The 27,134-nt window shown below is 41.9% G+C and overlaps 1 protein-coding gene across 6 annotated transcripts in view; it reads right to left on the bottom strand.

Annotated features, from left to right (window-relative positions):
- LOC132824993 (A disintegrin and metalloproteinase with thrombospondin motifs 20-like) overlaps window positions 1-27,134 on the bottom strand; it is a 383,141-nt gene that overhangs the window by 179,825 nt on the left and 176,182 nt on the right. For all 6 annotated transcript variants that reach the window (XM_060839950.1, XM_060839951.1, XM_060839954.1 and 3 more), the window contains 4 exons: window positions 5,189-5,334; window positions 3,287-3,468; window positions 3,067-3,203; window positions 1,899-2,016 (listed from right to left, as the gene is read on the bottom strand). In XM_060839950.1, coding sequence (XP_060695933.1) covers window positions 1,899-2,016; window positions 3,067-3,203; window positions 3,287-3,468; window positions 5,189-5,334 — 583 coding nt within the window. The remainder of the gene's footprint in view (window positions 1-1,898; window positions 2,017-3,066; window positions 3,204-3,286; window positions 3,469-5,188; window positions 5,335-27,134) is intronic.

Raw genomic sequence — 27,134 nt, 5'->3', positions numbered from 1 at the left:
GCTGCCTGCAATCCTCATTGATGAATGTCCACCTTCGGTCCAGTAACAAAGTTCCATTGTTCCAGCCATATGCTGACACATTGCCCAGGTCCAGTAATATAAAATCATTCTTCTAGGCACACGCTAACTAGCAGGCTGATCATGATGCATGTGGAATGTAGAGGGTTATCTCAGTCCACCACCTCCTGCAGGCAACTTTGACAATCCTACAGTAACAAAGCACTGAACATCTGGTTGTGTCAGATTTGAAGAACAAAATCATTGCAGCTGCCTATCTCATATTTGAAACACGGGTAATGACAGCAATCCCTCTGTGACAGCTGATAGACACAGAGAATTGGGAACAGGGTAAAGAGACAGTGTTTACAGAATTCCTACAGCTTTGAAACATTGGATCAAAGTAGCCAATTGCCAAAGCATTATTAATCAGATGCATTGTTCAAATACATTTCCTGCATATAACAAGCTTTCAATGGGTTGTTTATCTTTTTCACACTTGATTTCAGCATCAGTAGCTTTACTTACTTTCATGTAATCAGCTGAGAAAATTCCCTAAGTGCTCACTTTGTTCTTAAATCTCTCCACCCTGGTCTCTTTTAAACCTGTCTCTTTGTTCGTGCTTTTGGTCACTAATACCAATATCACTTTAGGTGCTCCAGTGCACTCATGTGGAGGGCACTGGGACATTTTACTATGTGCTAAGTAAACAAATTGCTGGCTGTCTTACACAAAGTATTTCAAAGTCATAAAATCAATTCTCATGAATTACAAGCACTGGAAAATATTATTAAAGGAAACCAGCTGGACTAGATTAGCCCTCTACAAACGCCTCCAGTCAGTTAAGCATATTGTCTATGCAGAAGCCAATGCAAAAGAACTTTGCTTTCCATCATAAAAAAAGCAAGTATTTGAAATTCACTTGAAAAATCTTGGGCTGGATGTTGCAGGTGTAATGGCAGTGAAAATGCCAGTGCACACCGTCGTTGCACAGTAATATTACAGTAACTTCTGGTGCGCGTGTGCGCACACTCACACACGAAAATGAAAATAAAGAGGTTGCTGTCATTGACATCCAAGCAACACACAATCATTGAATTGTGAACTTCAACCTTCGACACTATTTTTATTAAGACTGTTGAAAATGTTAAGCCTTAATGGGGTGCAACTGAGATTTATTGGCATAGTAAGTCATAATCACTGCTAAACAGATCTTTTTCTTAAAAATGTGGAACATCATTCCCTTTAATATTTTAAATTCTGTAATCATGAAAATAAACATTTTTTCTCCAGCTTGTGATAAGTTTCTATACTAATTCACTACGTATACATATACAAATAGTTATTTAGCTTTCATACAATGCCATAAAATGTGAATCATAATCTCAGCTGTCTATTATCTGCGTTCTGATCTGTGAAAACTTTTTAATATGTTTGGCTGGCCAGCTTTCCAGGTGTATTCACTATTGCTGGCACCACAGATTAAATGTCACATTCGAATAAAGAAAGTTAACATGAGGGCAGATTTTTGTTTTTGAATTTAGCAGCAAAGTCACTGACCTCAAAGTCCAATGTCATAAAAGCATATTAATGATAAATTAATTTTCACTATTCAACAAAGGAAGACCTCCTTCATTACAAGAATCATCATTAATTCTCCGATGCACAAACGTTCACTAAATTATCCGATCCTTGATCAGTAGGTTTTTACAATCAGTAACTGAAGTTTCGCAATTATCACCTGGGTCTTATCTGTTCTTATGTTCAGAAACGTAAAGCTAGAATCCAAGATGTAAAATGCAAAATTGGTGCTTTAAGAATAAAAATGGGGTCACCAGTGAAGAAAAGCTCTTGTCTGCATCATCTTGCTATTCCCAATCCATCCATCAAACACAGCTTACCATATTGTGCATTATTAAAAGTGCCAGCTAGAGTCCGACATGAGGAATTATCTCCACCACACACTCCACATTTATCCCTCCTTGCTTTGGAATTCAGTACATGATCACATCCAGCTTGCTGCAAAAGAGCAAATTAGGGATTAAACGTAGAACAATAGCTATCATAGAATGTGTAATTCCCCAAACCATGATGAATGCACCATTACCGGTTTCTATAAGCTGTCACACAAATAAATTAATTAGGAGAGTAGGTAAAGCTATCAATAAACATAAAACTTGTCCTAGTTAAGAATGCAGACAAATTTGGCCTGGTGCTGGCTTCACTAGCGAAGATAGATACTCAGCATTTGGCAAACCACAGCTGGGCCACACAATAAGATATCCAACAAAGTATTATTAACTTAAACCAAACAGCAACAGCGGAAATCAATAAATTGCACTTATTGCTCATCCGAGTTGCCCATGAGAAAGTGGTGCTGCTGCAGTCGCTGTGCTGTAAGTACACCCCTGGCCCTCTTTGAAAGGGAGTTCCAAGTTCCAGACTTTGACCCAGCAACAGTGAAGGAACAATGGTAGAGGATGGTGTGTGAATTGGAGGGGAGTTTGTTGGTGTTCCTGTGCATTTGCTGCCAAGACTGAGGACAGAGGGAGGGGCATTATAGCCCAACAGTTGGGACTGATGATGCCATGGGATCGGGGCAGGGCCATGGGGGTCCATGATTTCTAATTTGGCCCTGCCTGCTGGCCTTCAAGGTTGTAGAGATTGGGATGTTTGTAAATTGCTCCTGTAAGAGCTTGGTGGGTTACTGGTGCTTATCTTATCAGTAATAAAAACCACAACCAACCACTCTGTATCAGCAAGTAGAGAAATGAATATTTAAGGTGGTGGTTTGGATGATGATCAAGTGGGCTGCTTTGTCTGGATGGTGCCAAATAGTGATAGAGCTGCACTCATTCAGTTTGACCAGGCTCAGTTGTCATTGACACACTTCATACCTCAGGGTGTCAAGCCAAATCTGCAGGCTTCCCAACCTCTCAGAATCAACTCTCATATGCTTCCCACTTTCCGTGGTGTTTGCACAGCTTCAGCTCAGCTCTCACCCAGCTCCATATCTGGAGAAGAGGTTAAATGCATTAGGTTTGCAATAAGATGTAATTCTCAACTTACCCTGCACAGGCCTTGCACACAGACATCATTTGTATCAGGCCCACAAGGAGTACCATCAGTGGCACGGTCTTTGAGTTGATAATATGCTGTAGTTCCAGCCACACGGCAGAAAAGTTTGCACCGATCCTTCATCAGAACTGCAACAACAGAGCACGCATATTTGCAATGAGTTCAAATATCACAGGTTTCTGCAGCGTTGCAAACACACTGGAATACTTACTGCCACTGTACTTTGGAAGCCAGCGCACATTTGGCGGCAAGCCATTGATGTTAAAATGCTTCCCATCAAACTCTGAGCATTGCTCTTCTCTGAAGTCCTTCCTTCCCTTCGGACAAGGCTCTGTGTTACAGGATCGGAATTTCATTCTGCGACCCACACAATACTTCCCACCGTTTCTGGGTCTGTTTGGGACAAAAGCCAACAGCTTACGACAGAAGCAAACACGTGATTCGGATGACTTGGATGGTACGCAAAATCTCAATCTCGTGTCAATAAAAATTACCGCCTTACATGTCAGATGCTGTAAAATCAAAGGGATAACACAAAGAACTTGTTTTCCATCAAGCAAAAAACTTAAATGTATTATTTAATCAGTCGAAATTTATGAGGTGCACAGGATCATTAATCTCAACTTATCCACTTTATTAAACAATGTACAGACTGCCAAATTAACTTTCTTCAATCACCAACCAAAAGAGAAAATGCTGGAAAATCTCGGCAGATCTGGCAGCATCTGTGCTCTTTTGGTTTCAGATTCCAGCATCCGCAGTAATTTGCTTTTAACTTTCTTCAATAATTTGCTGTCCAGTTATAGGGAACTAGACCCAAGTCTCAATATCAGCTGATAATCTGATAGAATAACTTGCAAATGTGTTGCTGGTCAAAGCACAGCAGGCCAGGCAGCATCCAAATGAGATGCTGCCTGGCCTGCTGTGCTTTGACCAGCAACACATTTGCAGCTGTGATCTCCAGCATCTGCAGACCTCACTTTTTACTTGATAGAATAACTTCTCCACTGAAGACACAAAATGCAGCCACCTACCAGTAGCTGTCCCATTGGGTGCAGTCAACCACTGGCATGGCATGATCCTCATTAGAGATGCACACCAGCACAGCTTCACTAAGTGGACAGGTCATGCTAAAGTATCCATAGTGTCCAGGGATGTGCAAACTGGATGGATTAGCAATGGGAAATGCAGGGTCACAGGGATAGAGTCTGGGTCAGATGCTGTTTGGAGGGTCACATGGACTAGTTGGGCCTAATGGCTTGTTTCCATACTATGGGAATTGTACGATTCTATGAAAAGTCTTCTACTGCTTTGAAACTGAAGTGCAAAAATGCAAAACGAAGTCCGTACTTAGAGGATAAAGATCTGAAGAGTTCGCATTAGATCTGAAACATCAACTCTTTTTCTCTTATCACAGATGCTGCCAAACCTGTTGTGTTTCTGTTTTCATTTCAGATCTCCAGCATGTGCAGTATAACCACTGTGAAAAATGTTGAATCATAATGTGAATTTAAAAACAAATTTTCAATTTCTCTGCAAAGCATCAAGACATTGCTAACATTCAACATTTCTGGTAAAGAAATTACTGTGATCCTTTAAGATCAAATCAATGTTTGAACAACATGAACAATAAACCAATTAGAATAGTAAACAGAACACTGCAAACACAGAGCAATACAGTTTGTGATTGTCTACCTAAGAGCATCAAATTGGTCAAACTGCCCTCACGAGGTGTAGAACAAGTGATATTGCCTTTAGATATTCCTGTTTCCTTTGCATGACTGATCTTTATTTACTTTTATGTATGGCGATTGAACAAAGGACAAATAATACATCTCCACGGAATAGCCTGTCAACTCTGAGATTTGTTTGAGAGGCCCACAGTTGAAGAGCATACAATTTCCTTCCTTTAATGGAGTGCAATAAAGCTCTTGTCAACAGCCTTGTTTTAGGAGCTCAGTTTATGAATGTCTTTGGGAAGATTGGAATGGTTTCCAAGGTACATGAAAATCAAACAGATACGGCTGCAGAATGTGAATTCGCTGACACCCATCACCCACCTCAAGAAATCATTTTAAAGTGGCCGGTGCACCACAGTTCAGAAGAAACTTACTCTGGCTTGTTGCAGTCTCTTACTGCACTCCTTATCCCTCCACCACATGTTCGTGAACATGCTCCGTATGATCCCCAGGGTCCCCACTCTCCATCCACTGGCCTCGCTGCCATCTCTTTGTTCACGCAGATTCCATGCCGGCAGTGCTGCATAACAAGGAACAAAAGCTGTGTTTTAACATTACATAGTGGCTGAGAAAATGCGGCCCTTCATAGAATATAGCTGAGGGAAACCTTAAAGAGGATCAACCCAGCCATTACCACAGTGAGGTAGACCCACTAGCCGTGGGAATCAAAGCCCTGATCTGTGGCACCTATCATAGACTGTGTGTAGGCTCGATCTTGATTATAACTTGACAATTGAAGCTCCTGAAACACGCTTAGGCCATTGAACATGTAGCCAACCATTAAGATCTTTGAACACCAATGCTTGTCAAGGACAAATATGAAGAGCATATCCTCTTGAACGAGGTATCAGAGGGCTTCTGCCTAAGAAAGTCATGGAATCAATTATATTTTCCCTCTATCCAGACTTCTGGATTGCTCTCAAAGAACTCTGTCTGACACAACATAAGACAGTCTGCAGTCTGAGGTCCAGGTCACTGAAACAGACAGTTTTAGGCAGGAGTCCAGGAAAGTCTACTCCTGCTCCTATTTCTTGCCTTCTTGTGTGTGCTGTCACCAGACAGCCTTATCAACATCACGCAGAATCAACACTGGGGAAAAGTACCTGTACCAGCTGGTTTAACTGTCTCAATAAACAGTTGTGTTCACGAATGAAGATTGTTAATGTATCTTAGGAGATATCCCAAGTGTTATGTTTTGACTTGCATTCCTTTCTAGCAAGCTTCACAGAAATGTGGTTCATTTATGTGCCTGTGCGTTGCACGTTATCTGATGCTCAGGTGATAGACTCTCCCAGCCATGATTTTTGTTTTGTCATTTGAAAGTTCAGGCTTCACTGTTACTGTAGCTTCTCATCACAAAAACGGTAACAGGAAATAAACAAATTCAGAGTCTCTGCCCTACAAAAACATTTGGAGGGCATGGGAAATCTGAACAGCACAGTGCCAGCACTGAATTCTTTTTTTAAAAATCTGTGCAAGGGAAGGTGAACCGCAGCAAGGAAGTCAGCAAAGACCATGTCACAGAGTTACACGAGGCCTTAAACTGGTACAATATTTACCACGTGGAGACATCAAGCTTTCTACTGCCGTGTGCTCTCAAGAATTAAAAGAAGGAATGAAAAATAATCAGTTTACACTTCAGCTTACTGCAGTCAAATTCTGTTGGACAACACTTCTGTGAAGGGGCTTGGGATGGTTCAAGATTTTAAATGCTTAATCTAAATGCAGTTGTAGTTACTCCATGACCTCCAATGCATTGTACATGAGGGTGGAAGGACAAAGTGACGTACTCACAAAACCACACAAACAAAGATTCTCAACGTCCACCTTAAATTCAGGACAGGCACCATTTGCAGACCCAGATCTATATCTGAATGAAACAGGGGGAGTTGTGATGATGCTGTCACTTGAAAAGGGCATTTTGTTCTGTTTTGTTTTGAAGAGAGGTTGTAAGGCAGAGACACCAAAGTGGTTATTTCAAGATGACATAAGTAAACAATTTGTGAGGCCTTTAGGTTTGTTTATAGAAGTTGAAACAATGGAAGCAGCCTGAATGGGTGTGGCCAGCTCTCACTGATCTGGATTTCTGGGTTTGGTTTCTTCGGTAACATCATAAGCTGTCTGGGGTCTCAAAAGAGTTGGAAGCTTCAAAGAAAGTCTTTTGGCTGCAACATTGTTTGACTTTTCTCTTGAAATCTCTCTGTCCTGGGTTGGAGAACTGCATGTAAGAATCTGTGTCTGAATTTGCTGTTTTGCCAGGTATGTTTATGCGATGTTACGATGCTGGAACAGTTAATTAGTGATGGGTACTGTATCTATTTTTCAGGGAAGTCTTCCAATAGTTCAGTTATTCTAAATTCCTCTTTCTTTTGTTGGTATTTTAATGTTAATATATTGTTTAAATAAATTGAGCTTTGCTTAATGTCAAATAGTTTGACTAATCACATCACACACACACTTTGCATCTACCTTCAAAATAAGGAAATGTTAGGGTCTAGGCTACCTTCTTAAAATATTTTGAGGGGGTCTGGTCTGGTCTGTAACAGAGTGGAGGTGGTATAGAGAATTTCAGCAACCCTACTACTCCCAGTTAGAGGTTAGCAGCACTGGTAGCAAGCTAACAGCAAACATGGGATTGTTTTACAGTGCTATGCTAAGCGATCTGAGGTATGAGTTCACAAGAAAATGCCATATTACACTAGGGGTGACAAAACAATATTACACTAGGGGTGACAAGACACTTGAACACTTACAATCTGGAAAGAAAACCAATAAAGGGCAGACTGCTGTGAAAGATATTAAATATTAAACGGTATAACTGAGGAATTACTCAAAAATAGACCAATGGAGACCAAAAATAAGCTGATGAAAAAAGTAACAACCAATGCAAAAGATGAAAGAATGGTAAAGGTTTGGAATAGGTCATTGGGTTTATGCTAAAGGAATTTGAAGTGATTTTGGGAGTGTTAATGTTTTGGAGGAAGAAGCATTGGTATGCTAAAGGGAGTTGCTCGGTCTTATCAGTTAAATCTTAACCTCAAGTGTTGTAGCAACGTAAAATGTGTTCCAATATTATTTTGTAATTGGGCAAAAATCTCTAAAAGCAACCCTTCATTTTGATGCATCAAACATGCAGCTCGCAAAACACTGTGCTCTAAGGAAAGTGAAGGTCATACATCAAATCATAAAATGTAATCTGTAAACACCGTGGCCATAGAGTCAATCATACAGCACAGAAACAGGCTCTTCGGTTCACCACATCCATGCCGACCAGCTTTCCTAAACTGAACTGGTCCCATTCGCCTGCGTTTGGCCGAAACCCTCTAAATATTTCTTATTCATGTCTTTTAATTGCTGTGACTGTACCTGCACCTACCACTTCCTCTGGCAGTTCATTCCATATATGCACCACCCTTGGTGTGAAAAGTTGCACCTCAGGTCCCTTTGAAATCTTTCTCCTCTCACCTTAAACCTATGCCCTCTAGTTTTGAACTCCCCTACAAGGAAAAGAACTTTGCTTTTCACCTTATCTATGGCTCATGATTTCATAAACTTCTGTAAGGTCACCCCTTAACCTCCTATGTCTCTACTTATGCCTGAGATCTTCCATTCCCTATAATATACTGGTAACTCTTTTCTGCACCCTCTCTAATTTAATAATCTCCTTCCTACAGCAGGGCGACCAGAGCTGCACACAGCATTGCAGAAGTGGCCTCGCCAATGTCCTGTACAGTCGCAACATGGCATCCCAACTGCTCTACTCTATGCATTGACCAATGAAGGCAAATGTACCAAATTCCTTATAAGGGTCTGAGGGACATGGGCTATGCCAGCATGAGTGGTAGATACAGGTAACTAATATGGAGAGGCCTCCTTTGATATCAGAAGCAATGTTAAGGTATGGCATGTGTTGCCTGGAAATGTGGTGGAGGCAGGTTCACTTCAGGCATTCAAGAGGACCTTGGATGTTTCTTTTCAATAGCAATGGTGTGCAGGAATTTGGGGGAGAAGGCAGGAGATTGGCACTAATGGAAAAGCAGACACAATGGGGTTGAATGGCCTCATTCTGCACCATAACAATGCTGTGATTCTGTAACTGTTTATGTTTTTCAGACACGGCATGGTGAGTTTCTCACTAGCCAATTGACAGGGAATAGTGCATGTTAGACATCTCATTAACGAGTCAGCCTCCCATCTCACTAAACTCTCCAAACAAGTCTTTGTATTTATTTCTTCTTCTCCCGTGGTTCCTTGAATAATTAGCAATTATCAGACAAAACATGGCACCAAGCCGTGGACCAAGTTGATTTTTTTAAAGAAAAACTTAGTGGAGAAATAGGAAAGTCTTTCAGAGTGAAGCAATTCAAATGTGGGGTATAGAAGAAGCCAAAGTTGGAGGAATACAGATAGCTCAGAGGGCTGAAGAGTTACAGTAAGCTACAGAGATACAACAGGAGGCTGCCAGTCCAGTTGAAGACAAGGATGAAAATTTTAAAAAGGACATCTTGGTAGAACAGGAACCACTGTTGGGATAGCACAGGGATATACTGTAAGAGCAGATTCTAATATGAGCAGCAGATCCAAGTTTAGTGAGTAATGTGGAATGGCTGAATCTGGAATAATTAAAGGTCTAAATGAGTCCCAACACAGATTAGCCCAGAGAGAGCACAGACACAGATGTGCAAGTAGGCAGCTTTGGTGATGAGAGGTTATGTGATCTTGGGGTCCAATGGGATGGTGAGGTTATAAAAAAACTCCAGAAGATTATGTTGAAGAGACAGGTGATCTCCCTCAATGACCTGTCAACACTGAGCTCCCAGTGATCAATGGTAATCTCCAGAATGTTGGTAATGGCATGCCATTGAATATCAAGGGGCGATGATAGATTCTGTCTTGCTGGAGATGGTCATTGCCTGGCACTTGTGGCGCAAATGTTATTTGCCATTTGTCAGCCCAAAGCTGGAGACTGTGCGGGTCTTGCCGCATTTGGACACGGACTGATTCAGTATCTGAGAAGCTGTGAATGGTGCTTAAGATTGTGCAATAATCAGCGATATTGCCACTTCTGACCTTATGATGAAGGGAAGGTCATTGATGAAGCAGCTAAAGCCGGGTAGGCTGAGGACACTACCCCGAGGGGCTCCTGCTGAGATACGCTGGAGCTGAGATGACTGACCTCCAACAACCACAACCATCTTCCCATATGCAAGGTATGACTCCAACCAGTAGAGCATTTTCTCCCTGATTTCAATGACAGTTTTGCCAAGTCTCCTTGATGCTAAATTTGGTGAAATGCTGCCTTAATGATAGAGGCTGTCACTCTCACCTCATGTCTGAACTGGAGTTCACTTGGCTATGTTTGGACCAAACGTGGAATGAGGTCAGATTCCGTGTGACCCTGGCTGAAAGTTAATTAAAAGTGTAAATATTTTATAGGGTGAAAAGGCAATTGTGTCTACAATATATTGGGAAGTGCGAACATTTATAGAGTTTTAACATTACCGTACACAACTGCATGTACAGAATGAGCTGTCAGAGGAGGTAATGGAGGCTGATACAATTACAACATTTAAAAGACATCTGGGTGGGTACATGAATGGGAAGGGTTTGGAGGGATATGGGCTAAAAGCTGGCAAATGGGAATAGATTAGGTTAGGATATCTGGACAGTTTGGACAAATTGGACCGAAGGGTCTGTTTCTGTGCTGTGCATCTCTTTGACTCTGTGACTTTAGAATATTTTTCAGTGCCGGTGAGCAGTAGTAATTTACTTCTTGAGCTGAAGGATGAACACTGTTTGATTAATTTTCCCTTCAGTTTTGTGACAACATGCATGAATAGGTCAGAGACAGGAGCTGCTACCAAATTTTCCTTTTCCTCTGGACTTGCCCAGTGAGGGGCCATTGAACTGGAATATAAGAGCACCTCAAATACACATTACACATAGAATTCTCTACATATCCCAGATATGTGCGTATCCCAGTTAAATATCAACAATTCCAAAGACCAAACCAATGGAGAGAGTGACACTATTGAGGTTCCGAGCCCAATATGACTTCTGTTCAGAACAACACTTCAGGTGATCACTAGCTCTGCTCTCTCTCTCCACAGATGCTGCCATGCCTGCTGAAATTTTGCTTTTATTTCAGATTTTCAGCGACCGCATTTTTTTTGTTTTGCCAAAGCATTGGCTGTGGGCCATGAATCTAGGTCATGCTAATGCACTGGAATGCAGAACATCCAAGAGTTTCCATTGCATTGATCAGATCATTGGAGTGTTGTTTTGTTTGACAGTAAGCTCAAAAAAATCTGCTCGTGTGTAGGATGAGAGATAATTTCTGGATGGCAAAGCCACTGGCTAACTTTGAGAATTCTCAAAGCACAGATTACGCTCAGCTAACAGCAACAAATCATGAAGTGAGTGGGGGAATCCCTTCCTAGCCACTTCTGAAGGTCTCAGTACAGACTTAGGAATCATACCACATTCCAAAATTACTACCCACTGATATCATTGTACATCTTGCATTGTTAAACAATGGTTTCATTGGTTAGGAATGATGCAATGCTGAGGAAAAGCTCCTCTGGGTCAAACAGTATGGGAAGTCATATTTAATGTAGTATTGAAGGTCTTTGTTTATGATAGGCAGACTTTAGGTTCTTCCCTGTGCTGAATCCATATCCAACTCTGAGTTCTACAGAGGCCCAATCACGCTACGCATCCACTTCTTAATGGAGGTGAGCACGATATTGCTTTTATACAACAGAATCACCTCTAAACAGCACTGGGTTGTTTGTACTAAAGGATTGTTTTACCACTGGACAAAGGGAACATGGAAAGAATGTAGAAAATTCCTGAATTATTAGCTGCAGGTGAACTTGGGCCAAGAGAAACATCTCCCCCGATTGATTAACGCTATGTGAACAGTTGGGTCATCTTTAGTTTTTGACACCAATCATTAGTTATCTCAGCTAAGAATTCTGTGACCATCTCAAAGCATTCTACGATAATGAATTAGTAGAATTTTCACATTTTAACCATTTCAGCGGATGCAAGGGATTTTGCCAGACCATTTCAACAGTTCAGTTGTGAGCAAGTCCATCTCTCCCCAATTGTTCGGTAGTCCTGGATTTGGATATTGCTGAAAAGAATTCACATTTTACCAAAGCTTTTCAACTTCCACTCATGAGGAAATGTGTAAGAAATGCTAAAGCAAAACAACATTTATGTTGCATGAGAGGAGAGTGCTGATTGGTTGGCAAGTGGTCGCTGACTGTTTGAGGCACTGATATAGAGAATGTACCAGCTAACTGATGATTGACAGTTCACTTCCAAGCTTTGTCTAAGATTGTCAGTCAGGTTTACAATATGGTGTACTTGTGTGTACTGGAAGCTACATTTAATAAGAAACAGTGCTCTGATCTTTACACACAGAAAGCTCATACAGACACACTATGCCTACTTCAACTCAATAAAATAAGTGGCAGTTTCGCTGAAGTTTACTTCTCATGAAAATGCCTTGATTAATACGGTGGCACAGTGGTTAGCACTGCTGCCTCACAGCGCCAGAGACCCAGGTTCAATTCCCGACTCAGGCGACCGACTGTGTGGAGTTTGCACATTCTCCACGTGTCTGCGTGGGTTTCCTCCGGGTGCTCTGATTTCCTCCCATAGTCCAAAGATGTGCAGGTCAGGTGAATTGGCCATGCTAATTGCCCGTAGTCAGTGTTAGGTAAAGGGTAAATGTAGGGGAATGGGTGGGTAGTGGGCGGTGTGGACTTGTTGGGCCAAAGGGCCTGTTTCCACACTGTAGGTAATCTATTCTAATCTAATTCGAATTAACCTGTTGTTAAACTTAAACAAAGCTTAGCAGTAAACTATCCATCATCATTAACTGGTGCTTTTCCATAACAATACCACTACCTATTAGAATCCATTGTGAGCCAATCAGCACTCTCCTCTCATATAGTATAAAGGTTGTTAGCTTTTTACTTTGGTATTTATTGTAAATTCTCTTGATGGGTGCAAGGCAAAGAGCTCAACAAAAGCAATCTTTGTTCCAGCAACTCCCTGAAGCATTGACAGGATAGTATAAATGTTTTCCACATAAAATGTCACAGGCCAAAGCCTATTCCTGAAAGACAGCTCTATGCTTAAAATATCAAATAAAAGATGAGGTAGTTGGTTAGTAGTGATTAACTGGTGCAAATCTCACTTGAAAACTCTAATTTTGAGGAAAGAAGAAAAATCCAAGAGGGATAAGAAAATATGTCACAGTTTTGAAACCCTGGAAAAGGATAAATTAATGAAAGAGTCTAATTCACGCACAGTGAAGATTTGGGGAGGAGAAGGAATTTACCAAACATTGTACCTCACGGTTAGCAATGGACAAGAGGAAGAAAAATCAAAGTATCAACAGAACACAGAATCAAGGAGGTTTCCACTGGAAAATAAAAGGTAAAATCTCGAGATGTGACACAAATTACATATTAGACAGCATATTTTTTTCCCTTGAATCGTGCTCAGAAATGCAAGATACTTGAAGAGTCTTTCCAGACATACGAGTTGTGACCATGTTTCAGACTGACTATAGAAATATGGAATATTTAAACACAAGGATAAGGACAAGGACTTAACATTTTAGATATGGAGTTTAGGTGAAGGGTAAGCAAGGCCTGATGCAGCATAGGGTACAGACTTTTATTTTTCACTCATTCACAGGGTGTGGGCATCGCTAACAGACCAACATTTATTGCCCATCCCTAATTGCCCAGGGGGCTAAGTGTCAACCACATTGTTGAATGGTCTGGAGTCACACAGAGCCAAGATCAGGTTGGAAAGCAGTTTCCTTCCCTAAATATCATTCACGAATGAGATAAGTTTCTTTCCCCCCCTCCGACAATCAACAACAGTTTCGTGATCATCAATTCCAGAATTTTACTGAACTCAAATTCAAACCGCTGCCATGGTGGGATTAGTACCTGGATCACCGGTAATCATCACTCGATTGTTAGTCTAGTGCATATACCACTACATAATCAGAGGGTGGAGGAGTGAGTGCTGCCTGAAGAGGATTGTTATGGCTGAATCCTTAGGAGACAATGGCATTGGTTCCCAGAATTCTCCTGCCAGCCCTTTAAGTTTGCGCACTTCTCTTCTGAAGTAGTGCAGAGTGAATCCCAAGTCAACATTGAGTGGCATTGGGCAGAGATCCCAGACACCTGTCCTGGGAAAGAACTGATCCTTCAGTAGAAAGACTGGTGTCGTCAGAACAACAGTGATCACCCTGGTCTGAGGTTCCTCTGACAGCTAGAAATAAATCTGACCTTCTGCCTTTGAAAAAATCCAAAGAAATTCGATTTTCATTGTCCCATGAAGGACATAAGGTCAGCCCAAGATGTAAGGTTCAAGCACAGAATGTTTATGAGATCTTTGTAGCATGGATGTCCACTGCTGAGATTTAGTGTATGTTAGCTGTAACACTGAGTAAAAGGTTTGCTTGGCGGAGGTCACGGGTATAAAGAAGCACATAGAAATAAAAGCCTTGAGGGGGACACCCCTTCCTCCTCACCTTCCATTCCACTAATCTCCGGAAAATATTTCCACCACCTACAAATAGATCTCACCACCAGAAATATATTTCCCTCCCCACCCCTATCTGCGTTCCACAGAAACCATTCCCTCCATGACTCCCTAAGTCCCATGCCCCCCACCAACCAACTTTCCACACCCAGCACCTTCCCTTACCACCACAGGAGGTGTAAAACCTGCGCTCACACCTCACCACCCTCACCTTCTTCCAAGGTCCCAAAGGATCTTTTCACATTCGGCAGAGATTTTCCTGCATATCCATCCACCTCATCTACTGCGTTCGTGGTTCTCAATGTGGTCTCCTCTACACTGGGGAGACAGGACCCAACTCGGGGAGCTTTTCAGAGAAAATCTCTGGGACACATGCACCAAACAACCCACTGCCCTGTGGCCATCCATTTCAACCCCGCCTCCCACTTCCCCAAGGACATGCGAGTCTTGGGCCTCCTTCACCAAATCCAAGCCACCCGACACCTGCAGGAAGAACGCCTCATTTTCAGCCTTGGGACCCTTCAACTACATGGCATCAACACTGACTTCACTAGTTTCCACATCTCCCCTCCCTCCATATCATCCCAGATCCAACCCTTCAACTCAGCACTGCCCTCGACTTGTCAATCTTCCTTCCCACCTATCTGCTCCAACCTCCCCACCGATCTATCACAATGACCCCCCCCCCCACCTACATTGACCTATCACTTTCCCAGCTACCTTTCCCTCACCCCCACCCTCCTACTTATCTCTCAGCATCCGCCCTCCCCCTACATTCCTGATGAAGGGTTTATGCTCGAAACGTCGATTCTCTTGCTCCTCCAATGTTGCCTGACCTGCTGTGCTTTTCCAGTGCTACATTTTTTTTAGTTGACCCTTGGGGACCAGTTTAGTGACTGGGAAAGAGGATTAGCCATCACTTACACCATACAAAGAAGGGCAACTAAGAGGAACATTAGTCAGCACAAATATAATATTAGTGAAAATGACCATGTTCAGTTGTAGGTGGAGGAAAGGAGCTAATGAAGGTGGGTGTTCAGAATGATAGTGAGATGCTGATTTGACTGTTAACACTTCTCTTTATATTCAGGGTTAGATGGAGCCATTGTACTCTAAGTGATAGGAGAAGAAGTGGATACAAGTGATGAAAGGTGAACAAATTGAACAGTTATCACAGGGCTTTTGGAGTTTTCACCTTCTCTGCGTCTATGTAAGCCCTATCACAAAAGCAGATGAACTCAAAATGGATTTGAGTAGCAACCAATGATTGCACACTTTAATGCAAAAATTCAAAACTCATAATACCAGGCTGACCTTGAAAACAGAATGGGATGGAATCTGTTTTTCAAATGCTTTCGATTCCCTGGGTAACATGGAGCTGAAGGCCTTAATCTGTGCAGTGTGTATGGTTTTCATCAATAATATCATTGAAGAGCTCAGTCCACAGTATTGTTGCCCTTAGGATATTGATGTACGTCTGTGTAGCCCCATCACCAATTAATTCCACCCTTCAGCATCTCTGACACCCTGACTGAACAGTTTTAATGCGAGTCCTTCACACAGGATCAGTAGTCAGCACTATCAAGTCAAGTTAACATGGGGGTAAATCTTCAGGTACTGAATACTGTGGGAAATGGTGCTTGAATGATAAGGTAAAGAGGAATGGTATATCCTACACAAAAGGTCAATCAGTTAAGAACCAGCCGATTTAGTCACATGTTAACTCATGGCAGGAACTCATGAATCTGAGTAGACACCATCTTCATTTCAAGAGACAGCAGTTCTGAGTGAAATAGTTTTTAGATTAGATTACTTACAATGTGGAAACAGGCCCTTCGGCCCAACAGGTCCACACCGACCCGCCGAAGCGAAACCCACCCATACCCCTACATTTACCCCTTACCTAACACTACGGGCAATTTAGCATGGCCAATTCACCTGACCCGCACATCTTTGGACTGTGGGAGGAAACCGGAGCACCCGGAGGAAACCCACGCAGACACGGGGAGAACGTGCAAATTCCACACAGTCAGTCGCCTGAGTCGGGAATTGAACCCGGGTCTCAGGCGCTGTGAGGCAGCAGTGCTAACCACTGTGCCACCGTGCCGCCCACAACTTCTTGACAACTTCTTGACACACCGTCTTGACAACTACATCATCCTTCTGAGCCATCTTAATGGAAACATAGATTATGACATCACATAAAGCATAAATGTCAACAGAATTCATGAAAACACATGGAACACTTCTAGGAATTTTCCAGAGAGTAACAATACGCGATGTATGGAAACTATAAATTTGTTTCTATGCAATTAACAAGTCCAGTATGGGGGTAAATCCTTGCCCTTGTACAGAACTTCAGAGAATCATAGGTATAGCATGTGCCCCTAATTCCCTGTGTGAAATTTGGTATATGAAGTTCAACTATAAGCTTATACCTTGGTCTCTTGCATAACAACATAGCGAACACTTAAAATGCTGAAATGAGATAAACATTACCAAGCAGATCGTTCTTTCTGAGTTTGAGCATTAGTTTCTTGTCTGGGGTTTATCAAGAAAAAAAATCACATAAACAGCCCAACCGTGACCTGCTGGTTTATCCCCCATATGCCTTGCCCAGATTATATTACACCTAAATGCAAAAGAAAAACATTCTATTCCCTGCATTTGCATTTAAAAATCAAGAGGTTATGTAATCCTATGAAAAAAGAACAAACCAACAGAAAGATGAGATCCATCCAAATAAATTATTGAACCTAAATCCCTAATTAATCAGGTGGTTAGTCAAATAAGATAAATAATTACCACAATTTCTTAGACAACTGAAGTTGCTAGTTAATTTTTTTTATTCGTGCATGTGACGTGGGCGTTGCTGGCTGGCCTAGTTGCCCTTGAGAAGGTGGTGGTGAGCTGCCTTCTTGAACTGCTGTAGTCCATGACCTGTAGGTTAATCCACAATGCAATTAGGGAGGGAATTCCAGGATTTTGGCCCAGCGACAATGAAGGATCAGCAATATATTTCCAAGTCAGGATAGTGAGTAGCTTGGAGGGGAACTTGCAGGTAGTGGTGTACCCATGTATCTGATGCCCTTGTCCTTCTTGCTGGATTTGGAAGGTGCTATCTCAGGTTCTTTGGTGAATTTCTGCAGTGCATCTTGTAGATGGTACACACTGCTGCTACTGAGTATCAGTGGTGGAGGAAGTGGATGCTTGTGGATGTGATGTCAATCAAGCGGGCTTTTTCCTGGAAGGTATCAAGCTTCTTGAGTGCTGTTGGAGCTGCGCCTATCCAGGCAAGTGTGGAGTATTCCATTAACATATCCAATGAAAAGGCAAGCAAAGCTAAGATCCATGCATGACCATAGCAACAACTTTTAAGTGAGACAGAACTGAATGGAGTAGAAAGGTAAGCAGTTCAGAATGAAGTGGAAGAAGATGCTGGCTGATGAGAACTAGTTAGACCTCCATTAAGGAAGTGCAGAGAGCTCAGGGGTCATCTGGTGGGGGTTGAACGTTGGAGGGATAGAATATTTGTGATAAAGAGCAGATAGAGAGGTCATAGAATCTGGAAGTTTTTAAAATGGCGTTCAGCATCAGAAGAGAATGACATAAGAAGAGACCAGTTAAGGAGAGGAAAAAAATAGAGTCAAGGTAGGAAGAAATTCCTGATGAAGGGCTTTAGCCCGAAACATCGAATTTCCTGTTCCTTGGATGCCGCCTGACCTGCTGCACTTTAACCAGCAACACATTTTCAGCTCTGATCTCCAGCATCTGCTGACCTCACTTTTTACTCAAGGTAGGAAGAAGTCAGTTTAGGGAAACAGAAATGTGCTGAAGTGATACATCTATGATGGAAATGCTGTAAACGCATCTCAGAAAGCAGTATGCTATAGGGGATTGTGGGTTTTATAAAGTGGGAATATACAGAAAGAAGATCAGTGACTGTTCTGGACAAAAGGGCTTGATGGTCATGGGCATTTGGTCTATGGAGTAGCCAGGAGAAAGTCATCACTCAGCTCTGCAAGATGGAGATGACTTTGTCAGACATTGACAATAACCCCCCTTGTCAAACGTTTGATAACAATGCCAAAGTTAGACCTGAAAGAACAGGAAGGAACACGTTCAGAAGTAGACAGGTTAAAGTTACGTGAAAAATAGCCTCATTGGTGCTTTTTTCAAAATCATTACTAACTCTTCTTTATCTTCCTGATAAAAGTCATACTTTTAAAATGCCATCTTAAATGGGACATTCTTCAAAAGAATCTTTACTTAAAAAAAAACTTGGTAACATTTTAATTAACTTCCACTCCCAACACCAGCCCGAAAGTTTCAGCGTTACAGTGATTGCTAAGGCAACATCTATAAGCCTCTGAAGTCTCCATTAACCAGTCTCTTCTCTAGACAATTAAAATGAGGCGAGCAAAATAGACATGGGGAATATCAATAGATTTGGAAAAGGTTTTAAACGGGATGATACTGTACAATTGAACAGATGCACAGCAGACAAAATTTCACACTGATCAATAGTTGGTCACCTTCAATAGACAACTTGCATTTACATCCATCTTTTCACAACCTCTAACTATCCCAACGCACTTCAAATTCAGCAAGCTGCTTTTGAAGTGTCGTCAATCGAGGAACGTAGAGTCACTAATTTGTCCACAGAAAGACAGCGATAAGATAAATGACCAATTTAACTGCTTCAGTAACGTTGATCAAGGACATTGGGAGAAATCTCACTTAACATTGAGAGAAAGACCTTAGACTTAGGGAGTGAACAGGCTAAATGCAGGAAGAATGTTCCTGATGTTGGGGAAGTCCAGAACTAGGGGTCACAGTCTAAGAATAAGGGATAAGCCACTCCAGACTGAGATGAGGAAGAATTTCTTCACTCAGAGAAAGCTGTGAGCCTGTGGAATTCTCTCCCACAGGAAGCCGTTGGGGCCAGTTTGTTAGATATATTCAAGAGGGAGCTGGACGTGGCCTTGGGGGTAAAGGGGATCAAGGGATATAGAGAGAAAGCAGGAATGCAATACTAAATTGCATTAGCCATGATCATACTGAATGGTGGTGCAGGCTCAAAGGGCTGAATGGCCTACTCCTGCACCTATTTTCAATGTTTCTAGGTCTTTCCCCCACTGCACCTTGGTAACAGCTGCCCTAAACTTTAGTGCGTCCCTCAGCATGTCGTCCTGGGCTTTGGAATGTGTCAGTCTGCAACACTCGGTTGAAGTCAACTTCTTGCTCTAGAAGTCAAACATGTTTCAGGCAGACCAAAGAGCGTCTTTCAACAAATTGAGGGTCCTCCAGGCGCAGTCGATGTTTTTCCCGAGGTGCGCCCCAGGGAACAGGCCGTAGAGAACAGAGTCGTGCATCACAGAGCTGCATCTTTCTCCAGACTTCCTTTCCAGAAGGTGGTATTGGACAGTCTCTACACCACCTCCCTCCCCTCCCCTCCCCACAGCCTCCTCGAGGGCAGCACACAGTGGCACACACAGTCTGGGCACAACATGAAGGATCTCACAGATACTGCCCTTCTCACCACCAGCCAAATCTTGGTGCTTGTTGGAAAGTTCTGTCATTAGCCAGTCTGCTAATAATTTTGACAGACTGCTCAGGGAACCACCCGACAGAATAGGTGGGTTGCCCTTTAGCGGGTCAATGTAGACTTGTTGGGGCGAAGGGCCTGTTTCCACACTGTAAGCAATCTAATCTAATCTAATCTAATCTCTCCTTTTGCTGACCACTTCCTGATGGACTTGTGGTCAAAGGTGCTATTCTTTGCAAATTTCTCCATGAGATGATACGGGAATGGTCTGTGCTTTTGTCAGAATAGTGTGGGATCTCTTACACCTGACCCAAGGGGGTAGGATTTGGTTTGAGGGGGGCCTTTGGCAGAATGCACCCTTCCAAAGGCAGCATGACCAACAAGCGCGGGCAGCCTTTACTCAGCGTGGCATGATATCAACAGCTGGATTGTATGCTTCAAATTTCCAGAGTGGAGCTTGAACATGTGAGGTGTGTGCTCCCACTGAGCCACAGCTCGCAAGGTTTGTTATCACTCTCCAGCCATTTTAAATTACTACAATTTGCATTCTTCCCTTGTGTTTTGTGAAGACTCATCACCTCTCAACAGCCAGATAGTCAAAATAATAATTAGTTCTATCAATCAAAGAGATGGAACCAGAACACCAGTCAAGTCCTGGCACAAAGCCCACCAACATTTTCCTGGCAATTTCTTACAGCCTGCAGCAATTGCAAACAACTACTTACACCTTTTTTTAAAAAAAAACACGAATTTCAAACTGCATAGATTATTCAGCTACCAGTTAAATGAAACTGATTTGATTAACTCCTGATTACAATAATTCATAATACCCAACCCCCAGCATATCCCTTTGCCTCTAGCAGCTGCCTGTAGATAATGTATTTATATTTGTTTCAGTTCCTCTATACAAAGCCAAGAATCCAGTTACCAAGACATATAACAAAGGTTCCCATTGTAAATCTGTGCTGTTAGCCATTCTATTTCTATAATGAAAACAATGAGATCTTACAGTTTTGATAGGGTGTCTTTGTCATTTTCATCGCAGTAATTCTCACCATGAATACCATGAAAGATATTACAAAATCTTATGTTTTGTAGAAATGTTCAAAGAATTGTAGCACAGAAGAGGACCATTCACCCGTCATGTCTGTGCTGGCTGAGAAAAGTGTTAACTAATGTAATTCTGCTTGGAGCTCCATAAAGTGCATATCTGAGCACTGTACTTTTTAAATATATGGCTTTACCACCTTTACACACAGTGGTTTACAGAGCCTTACCAGCCTCTAATTCTTCTATCTGGAAGGTTAAGTCAAAGCTCTTTAGTAGCTGACCTCACAACATTAGAAACAGGTCCTTCCTGTCTACTCCATCCAGGTCCCTCAATTATAAAATTCATACAAATGTATGAATTGTATATTTTGTTCCTGATATCGTCAATTCAGGGGAACAAAGGGCTCATCAGAGACATCACTGCAGACTGGTTATTTGGGTGAATTGAACATTTGAGCTTTCATTTAAAGGAGTAGAAAAGCAAGCTTTCAACAAGTGACTGAAAAGAAAATTGTAATTACTAAAACTCGAGCAGTCGTGTTTGTGTTCGAAAACATTTGTCAAGTGATTGTCAATACTGGACAGTTTTCTCAGGGGAAAGCAGAAAGAACAAGGAGACAAGTGAACAGCACCTGTAACAAGATAAGAGAGGCACCTACTCCACCTGCCCAGCCACAAATTCCCCGTTTCTGGGATCACTGCTGCTTCAAGCACGCAGCCAAGTCTAAAAGAAGATTTAATTGTACCAACAGAGTGAATGTTTGTAATTGTAACCTTAGGACCAGCATATAAATAAGATATGTAATAATTCAAACAATTTATGGTGCATGTAAAATAACTTCAACAGACCGTGATGCTCTTAACCAGCTGTTGAGCGGTTTCATGTCTTCCTGTTTGTTGAAGCCAGAATCAAACTAACATGAAACAACTGACAAGTAGGAAAGATTCGAGCTGTCTGTAAACTGACCAACAGATACTGAGCCAAGGGTGCAGTTGAAACAAAACCCAAAGGGTAGGCAACAATACAGATTAATCCACAATATGTTTTAAAACAGACAATGTAACAGCAATGTAGAATTAAAGCATTAATTGATGATTCCAGCGTAGGGCTGGAAGTGCTAGGTTGGGAGTTGGTTCCGTATTTTCATTGTTCCAGCAGTAAAAAGGTTTCTCCTGACTTCTTATTGGATTTAAAAAGGACATCACTTAATTATTAATTTTTTTTAACATTACTGACTACAATAAAAAAGGTCAGATTAATGTTTCAAATGCATTGTTTTAATCATTCATTTGATTTTTAATTAAAAGACAGCAAGAATTGATACTGGTACTAGTCTATCTTCACAATTATACAACTAGGACTGGACCTTTAAAACACTGAGAGCCTTTAAAGAAGTTAAATCATACATGGCATACATTTTTCCCCATGGTTAATGCCTGCTTAAACTATGTCAGGTAATAGTGAATTTCACTTTAGAAAGCTTAACAGAATTGACATGGCCAGTCTAACTTTGACAAGCACAGCATTGCATCATCTTTACATGCTGGTGAAATGGTGAAGGCTTGTAGTTAGTTTGAGAATATTTACACAGAAAGCTGCAAACTCTGGCTTATGCTCCAGAATTTTGGATGCTTACTCTCTGTCGTAGGGTAGACCTTGTTGACAAGATCCTTGATTGGGAAGGCCTGGCCGACCGATATAATTGGGGGGGTTTTAGAATCTCCTCAGTCCAGGGACTGACTGGCTGGCCACCATCAGTGTACTGTGCACAAGTACATAAAGGGTGACCTGGTGATGGGATACCAGAAAACAAAAAAGATTAATGGTTATGACAAAACATCACCAAATTGAGATCATACAGACTGCACTCTAGTCCCTATAGACAAAAACGGAATACGTAGTAAGGTATCCATTTCAGTGGGTTAAACTGGACATTTGTGGGCGGCACGGTGGCACAGTGGTTAGCACTGCTGCCTCACAGCGCCTGGAGACCCGGGTTCAATTCCCGACTCAGGCGACTGACTGTGTGGAGTTTGCACGTTCTCCCCGTGTCTGCGTGGGTTTCCTCCGGGTGCTCCGGTTTCCTCCCACAGTCCAAAGATGTGCGGGTCAGGTGAATTGGCCATTCTAAATTGCCCATAGTGGTAAGGGGTAAGGGATAATGTATGGGTGGGTTGCGCTTCGGCGGGTCGGTGTGGACTTGTTGGGCCGAAGGGCCTGTTTCCACACTGTAAGTAATCTAATCTAAAAAAGTAATCTAATGTCATTATAGAGCTTTGTAGGTATATAAATTGAAGAAATCAATGCATTCCGCTGGTGTGCATGTTAACAGTGCAAACTAAGTCCTCACACCTGAACCAGCTAAATCTTTAAACGGAATTAGTGAGAAAATGTACTGATACCTATGTAATTAGAGAAGCCACTATCATACATAAGATCAGCTTTAATTACCATCAAGAAAATGAGAGTGAATCACACAGATGACCCCAATGTGACTAAGCTTTGAATGAACACACTTATTTCAACTTACCATGCTCAAAATGTTGAGCATTAAACTAGGGGTGAGGGATATGGAGCGATAGCTGGTATGCATTCCTACTGGCAAGCTTACAAATACCTTTCACCCTTTTCAAAGAGAACATGGCCACGAGAAACTGGAACTTGCTGCTAATTTGATGACGCAAAGATTAGCAACCAATCTCTTAAAAAAAGATGACATCACCAGGAATGTTCACTTTAATCTCCCTTAAAGAATTCCATAGCCTGGTGAGCCTGCAAAATGCATAGAATTCAATCGATCTTACACTCCCACATCAAGTCAGGGAAAATTCAACCCATCAACCATCAGAAAAGTTCACATCATTTTACAGTATGGGAGGGGAGCTACTTGGTGTGCGGACCTTTTTGAAAGTCATTCGACAGAAATACTTCGTGGTGTTTTTTCTTCAGATATTTCCATATGTATTGGCATGTTTTCATGGTAGTCACAATCCTACAACACAATAAAGCTTGCCAACATGTTGCCACACCCTGGCGCTTACATGCCCATCATTACGCTTCATAAATTCCAGTGGATCTGGATATTTCCTTGATTCTAGAGGCTGTCGCAGGTAGTCACTGATTGTTGTTTTATAACGGTTCAAATGATGGACCTATGACATCAGACAATGAGACCGCATAGTCGTTTTTAAACACCTATGCAGTTCAGTCTTGTGGTTAAAAGTTTAAACAAACAACTGCATCGATGCTTGCAAGGATAACATAAAGGTAGTTTTTCTGTTCTAGCAGCTTCCTCCATTTGTAGGATTGTAGAATTAAACAGCATGGAAACAGACCCTTCGGTCCAACTCATCCACGCTGACCAGGCATCCCAATCTGACCCAATTTGACAGCATTTGGCCCACCCCCTCTAAATCCTTCCTAGTCATATACTCATTCCGGTGCCTTTTAAATTGTTTAACTGTATCAGCCTCCACCACTTCCTCTGGCAGCTCATTCCATACGCGCACCACCCTCTGTGTGATCAAGTTAGTCCTCTGGTCCTTTTTAAATCTTTCCCCTCTCATCTCAACCCATGTCCTCTAGTTTTGGATTCCCCCACACTAGGAAAAAGAGCCTGGTTGTTCATCCTATCCATGCCCCTCATGATTTTATAAACCTCTTAGGTCACCTCTCAGCCTCCAACACTCCAAGGGAAAAAGCTCCAGCTTATTCAGCTTCTCCCTATAAGTCAAACCCTCCAATCCCAACAACATCCTTGTAAATCTTTTCTGCATCCTCTCAAGTTTAACAACATCCTTCCTATAGATGGGAGACCAGAATTGTACAGTATTCTATAAATGGCCTCCCCAAGGTTCTGCACAGCTGCAACATGATGTCCCAATTCCTATATTCAATGTTCTGACCAATGAATTGCATTCACTGCTTTATGGGATCCTAAATTCTGCAATCTCCCGTAACAGTGTCACCATTTGAGAAATTTGTTTTCCTCCAATTATGACTTCTGACTTCCTGCCCCTGCAGCTGGCTAATAAGGATTCAGCTGCTGGCTCTGAATTTTGAATTTCCCTAAACTCTTTACCTTCCTCTTCTCATGTAACCAAGTTTTTTGGCACCTATACAAATACGTCCATACGTAACACGGGGGAAAATTCTATCTAACAATGCCATGATTTGCCTTGGGATCTTTTGCTATCTTAAAGGTACTATTTAAATAAAAGTTGCTGTCAACGCACGTTTCACTGATGGTAGTACTCAGTTTTCTGACCTTCAGGCCTCCCTCCCATATTTGAAGGTGGAGACTTTTGTCTGGTTCGATGGGCAGACGAGATGCAGGAGTGACATAGCCAATTTCAGGTGCAGGCTCACACATTGAGGGCTGACAGGTTAGGTACCCACAGGGCATGGCAGCAAGCAGTACCTTACACCTTTCCAATGGAGACCAGTTGATAATCGAGGCCGTGGACCCTGGTTTTCCTTCTCCTTAAACGGCAGGTGGTGGTTCCAATTGGAGCACTGCTGCAGCTTAGATCAGTGAGTGGTGAGTAAAGGTGCCTTAAACAGAACAAATCAGCAAATCCATTCTTGAAACTGGTGATTGATAAGATCCACCTCTTGGAGCTTAATGTTCAACTTTACACTTTATAAAATGCGTAGATTTCTGAGGCATGTCAAGTGTTTCAATTATTCTGTTAAGCGATGGCAAAAAAATAGTCAACAGGGGGTATTTGAAGTTCAGTGCATCAGCTGCATATCTTTAAGCGGTGTTGGGGACTGTTTTGCCTGGAATATGAGGCTTCTCACCCCTACCTTTCTCTGTCACTATAGGCCATGCATGACGGACAGTAACACTGTTTCTGTGGACCAGGCACTGACTGCAGCACTGCCCTTAAAACAGAAATTTCTGGAGAAACTCAGCAGGTCTGTGGAGAAAAAGCACAGTCAATGTTTCGGGTCCAGTGACCATTCTTCAAAACTGCTCTGTGCTTGTAGGGCAGACAGCAAGGTTATGACAGGCAACAGTGCTCCAACTGTAGGCCACACATGATGGACAGCAACACTTGACTGTATTCTACAGCAGCGCTGTTACTGTAGGACATGGATACATCTGCACAGTGACTAGTGTTTAGGGGAGAGACAACAGTCTATCACTGTAGGGGGTGTAGAAGTCAACAGATATCCTGAAAGACAGACAAACAGAACACTGGCTATCAGCTCTGATCAAAACAACATGACATGATAACTCAATAAAAACTGAATCAATTGCGGATGCTGTAAATCAGAAACCAAAACAGAAATTGCTAGAAAAGCTCAGCAGGTCTGGCAGCATCTATGGAGAGAAATCAAAGTTAAGAGTTGAGAGGAAGGGTCACTCGACTTGAAACGTTAACTCTGATTTGCCTCCACAGATGTTGCCTGACCTGCTTAGCTTTCCCACAACAAGACATTCTACTTTTGAAAACTTCTTCAAACATCACTGTAATCTTTGTTAGAGTTTAATTGACTTTTTCAAGAAGGGAGTCATGAAATGAAAAAAAAAAGTTTCCCAAAGCTATTCTAAACATACATATTATTAAGAACAATCAGAAATAATGAGAACATTTGCCATTTAACAGAACACTAAAAAGGTACTGTGCACCAGAAATAACAAGATTCATTCCTCATTTAAGAATTCCACATAACCAGAAAATTGCACTGAATATTAACATAAATATTCCTGTATACTTCTGGGCCTGTGATTTAAGATCATAGGAGAACTCACCCAAAACATACACACTGCCCACAAGCTCAATTTACTTAACCACCTGTACTCAGACTGCACCTGCACATCAGCCCAGCTGAGCAGAAAGTTACCCCTGTAAAACCAAACTGTTTTTCCATGTTCCCTCATCTGATTCCCTGGTGATAACTGATAGCACCTCTCATCACTGTTTAATCACAACACAAGGTAAATACTACTTTTTGATCAGTGACATACTTTGCTAACACAAATTCTCTCATTACTTCGCAGCCCAGAAAACATTCACACACCTGAAAATGCATTGCCTTTGTTTTAATAGATCAAGTGCAATAATAATATTGAGCATGGCTGATAGAGGTTTATCCAAACCTGGCTGTGAACTGTAATGATCCTGACTGATAG

This window comes from Hemiscyllium ocellatum, chromosome 19 (assembly GCF_020745735.1).
Source record: "Hemiscyllium ocellatum isolate sHemOce1 chromosome 19, sHemOce1.pat.X.cur, whole genome shotgun sequence".
Taxonomy (NCBI): Eukaryota; Metazoa; Chordata; class Chondrichthyes; order Orectolobiformes; family Hemiscylliidae; genus Hemiscyllium; species Hemiscyllium ocellatum.
The sequence above is the reverse complement of the archived record's forward strand: the minus strand, read 5'-3'. Positions and strand labels throughout refer to the sequence as shown.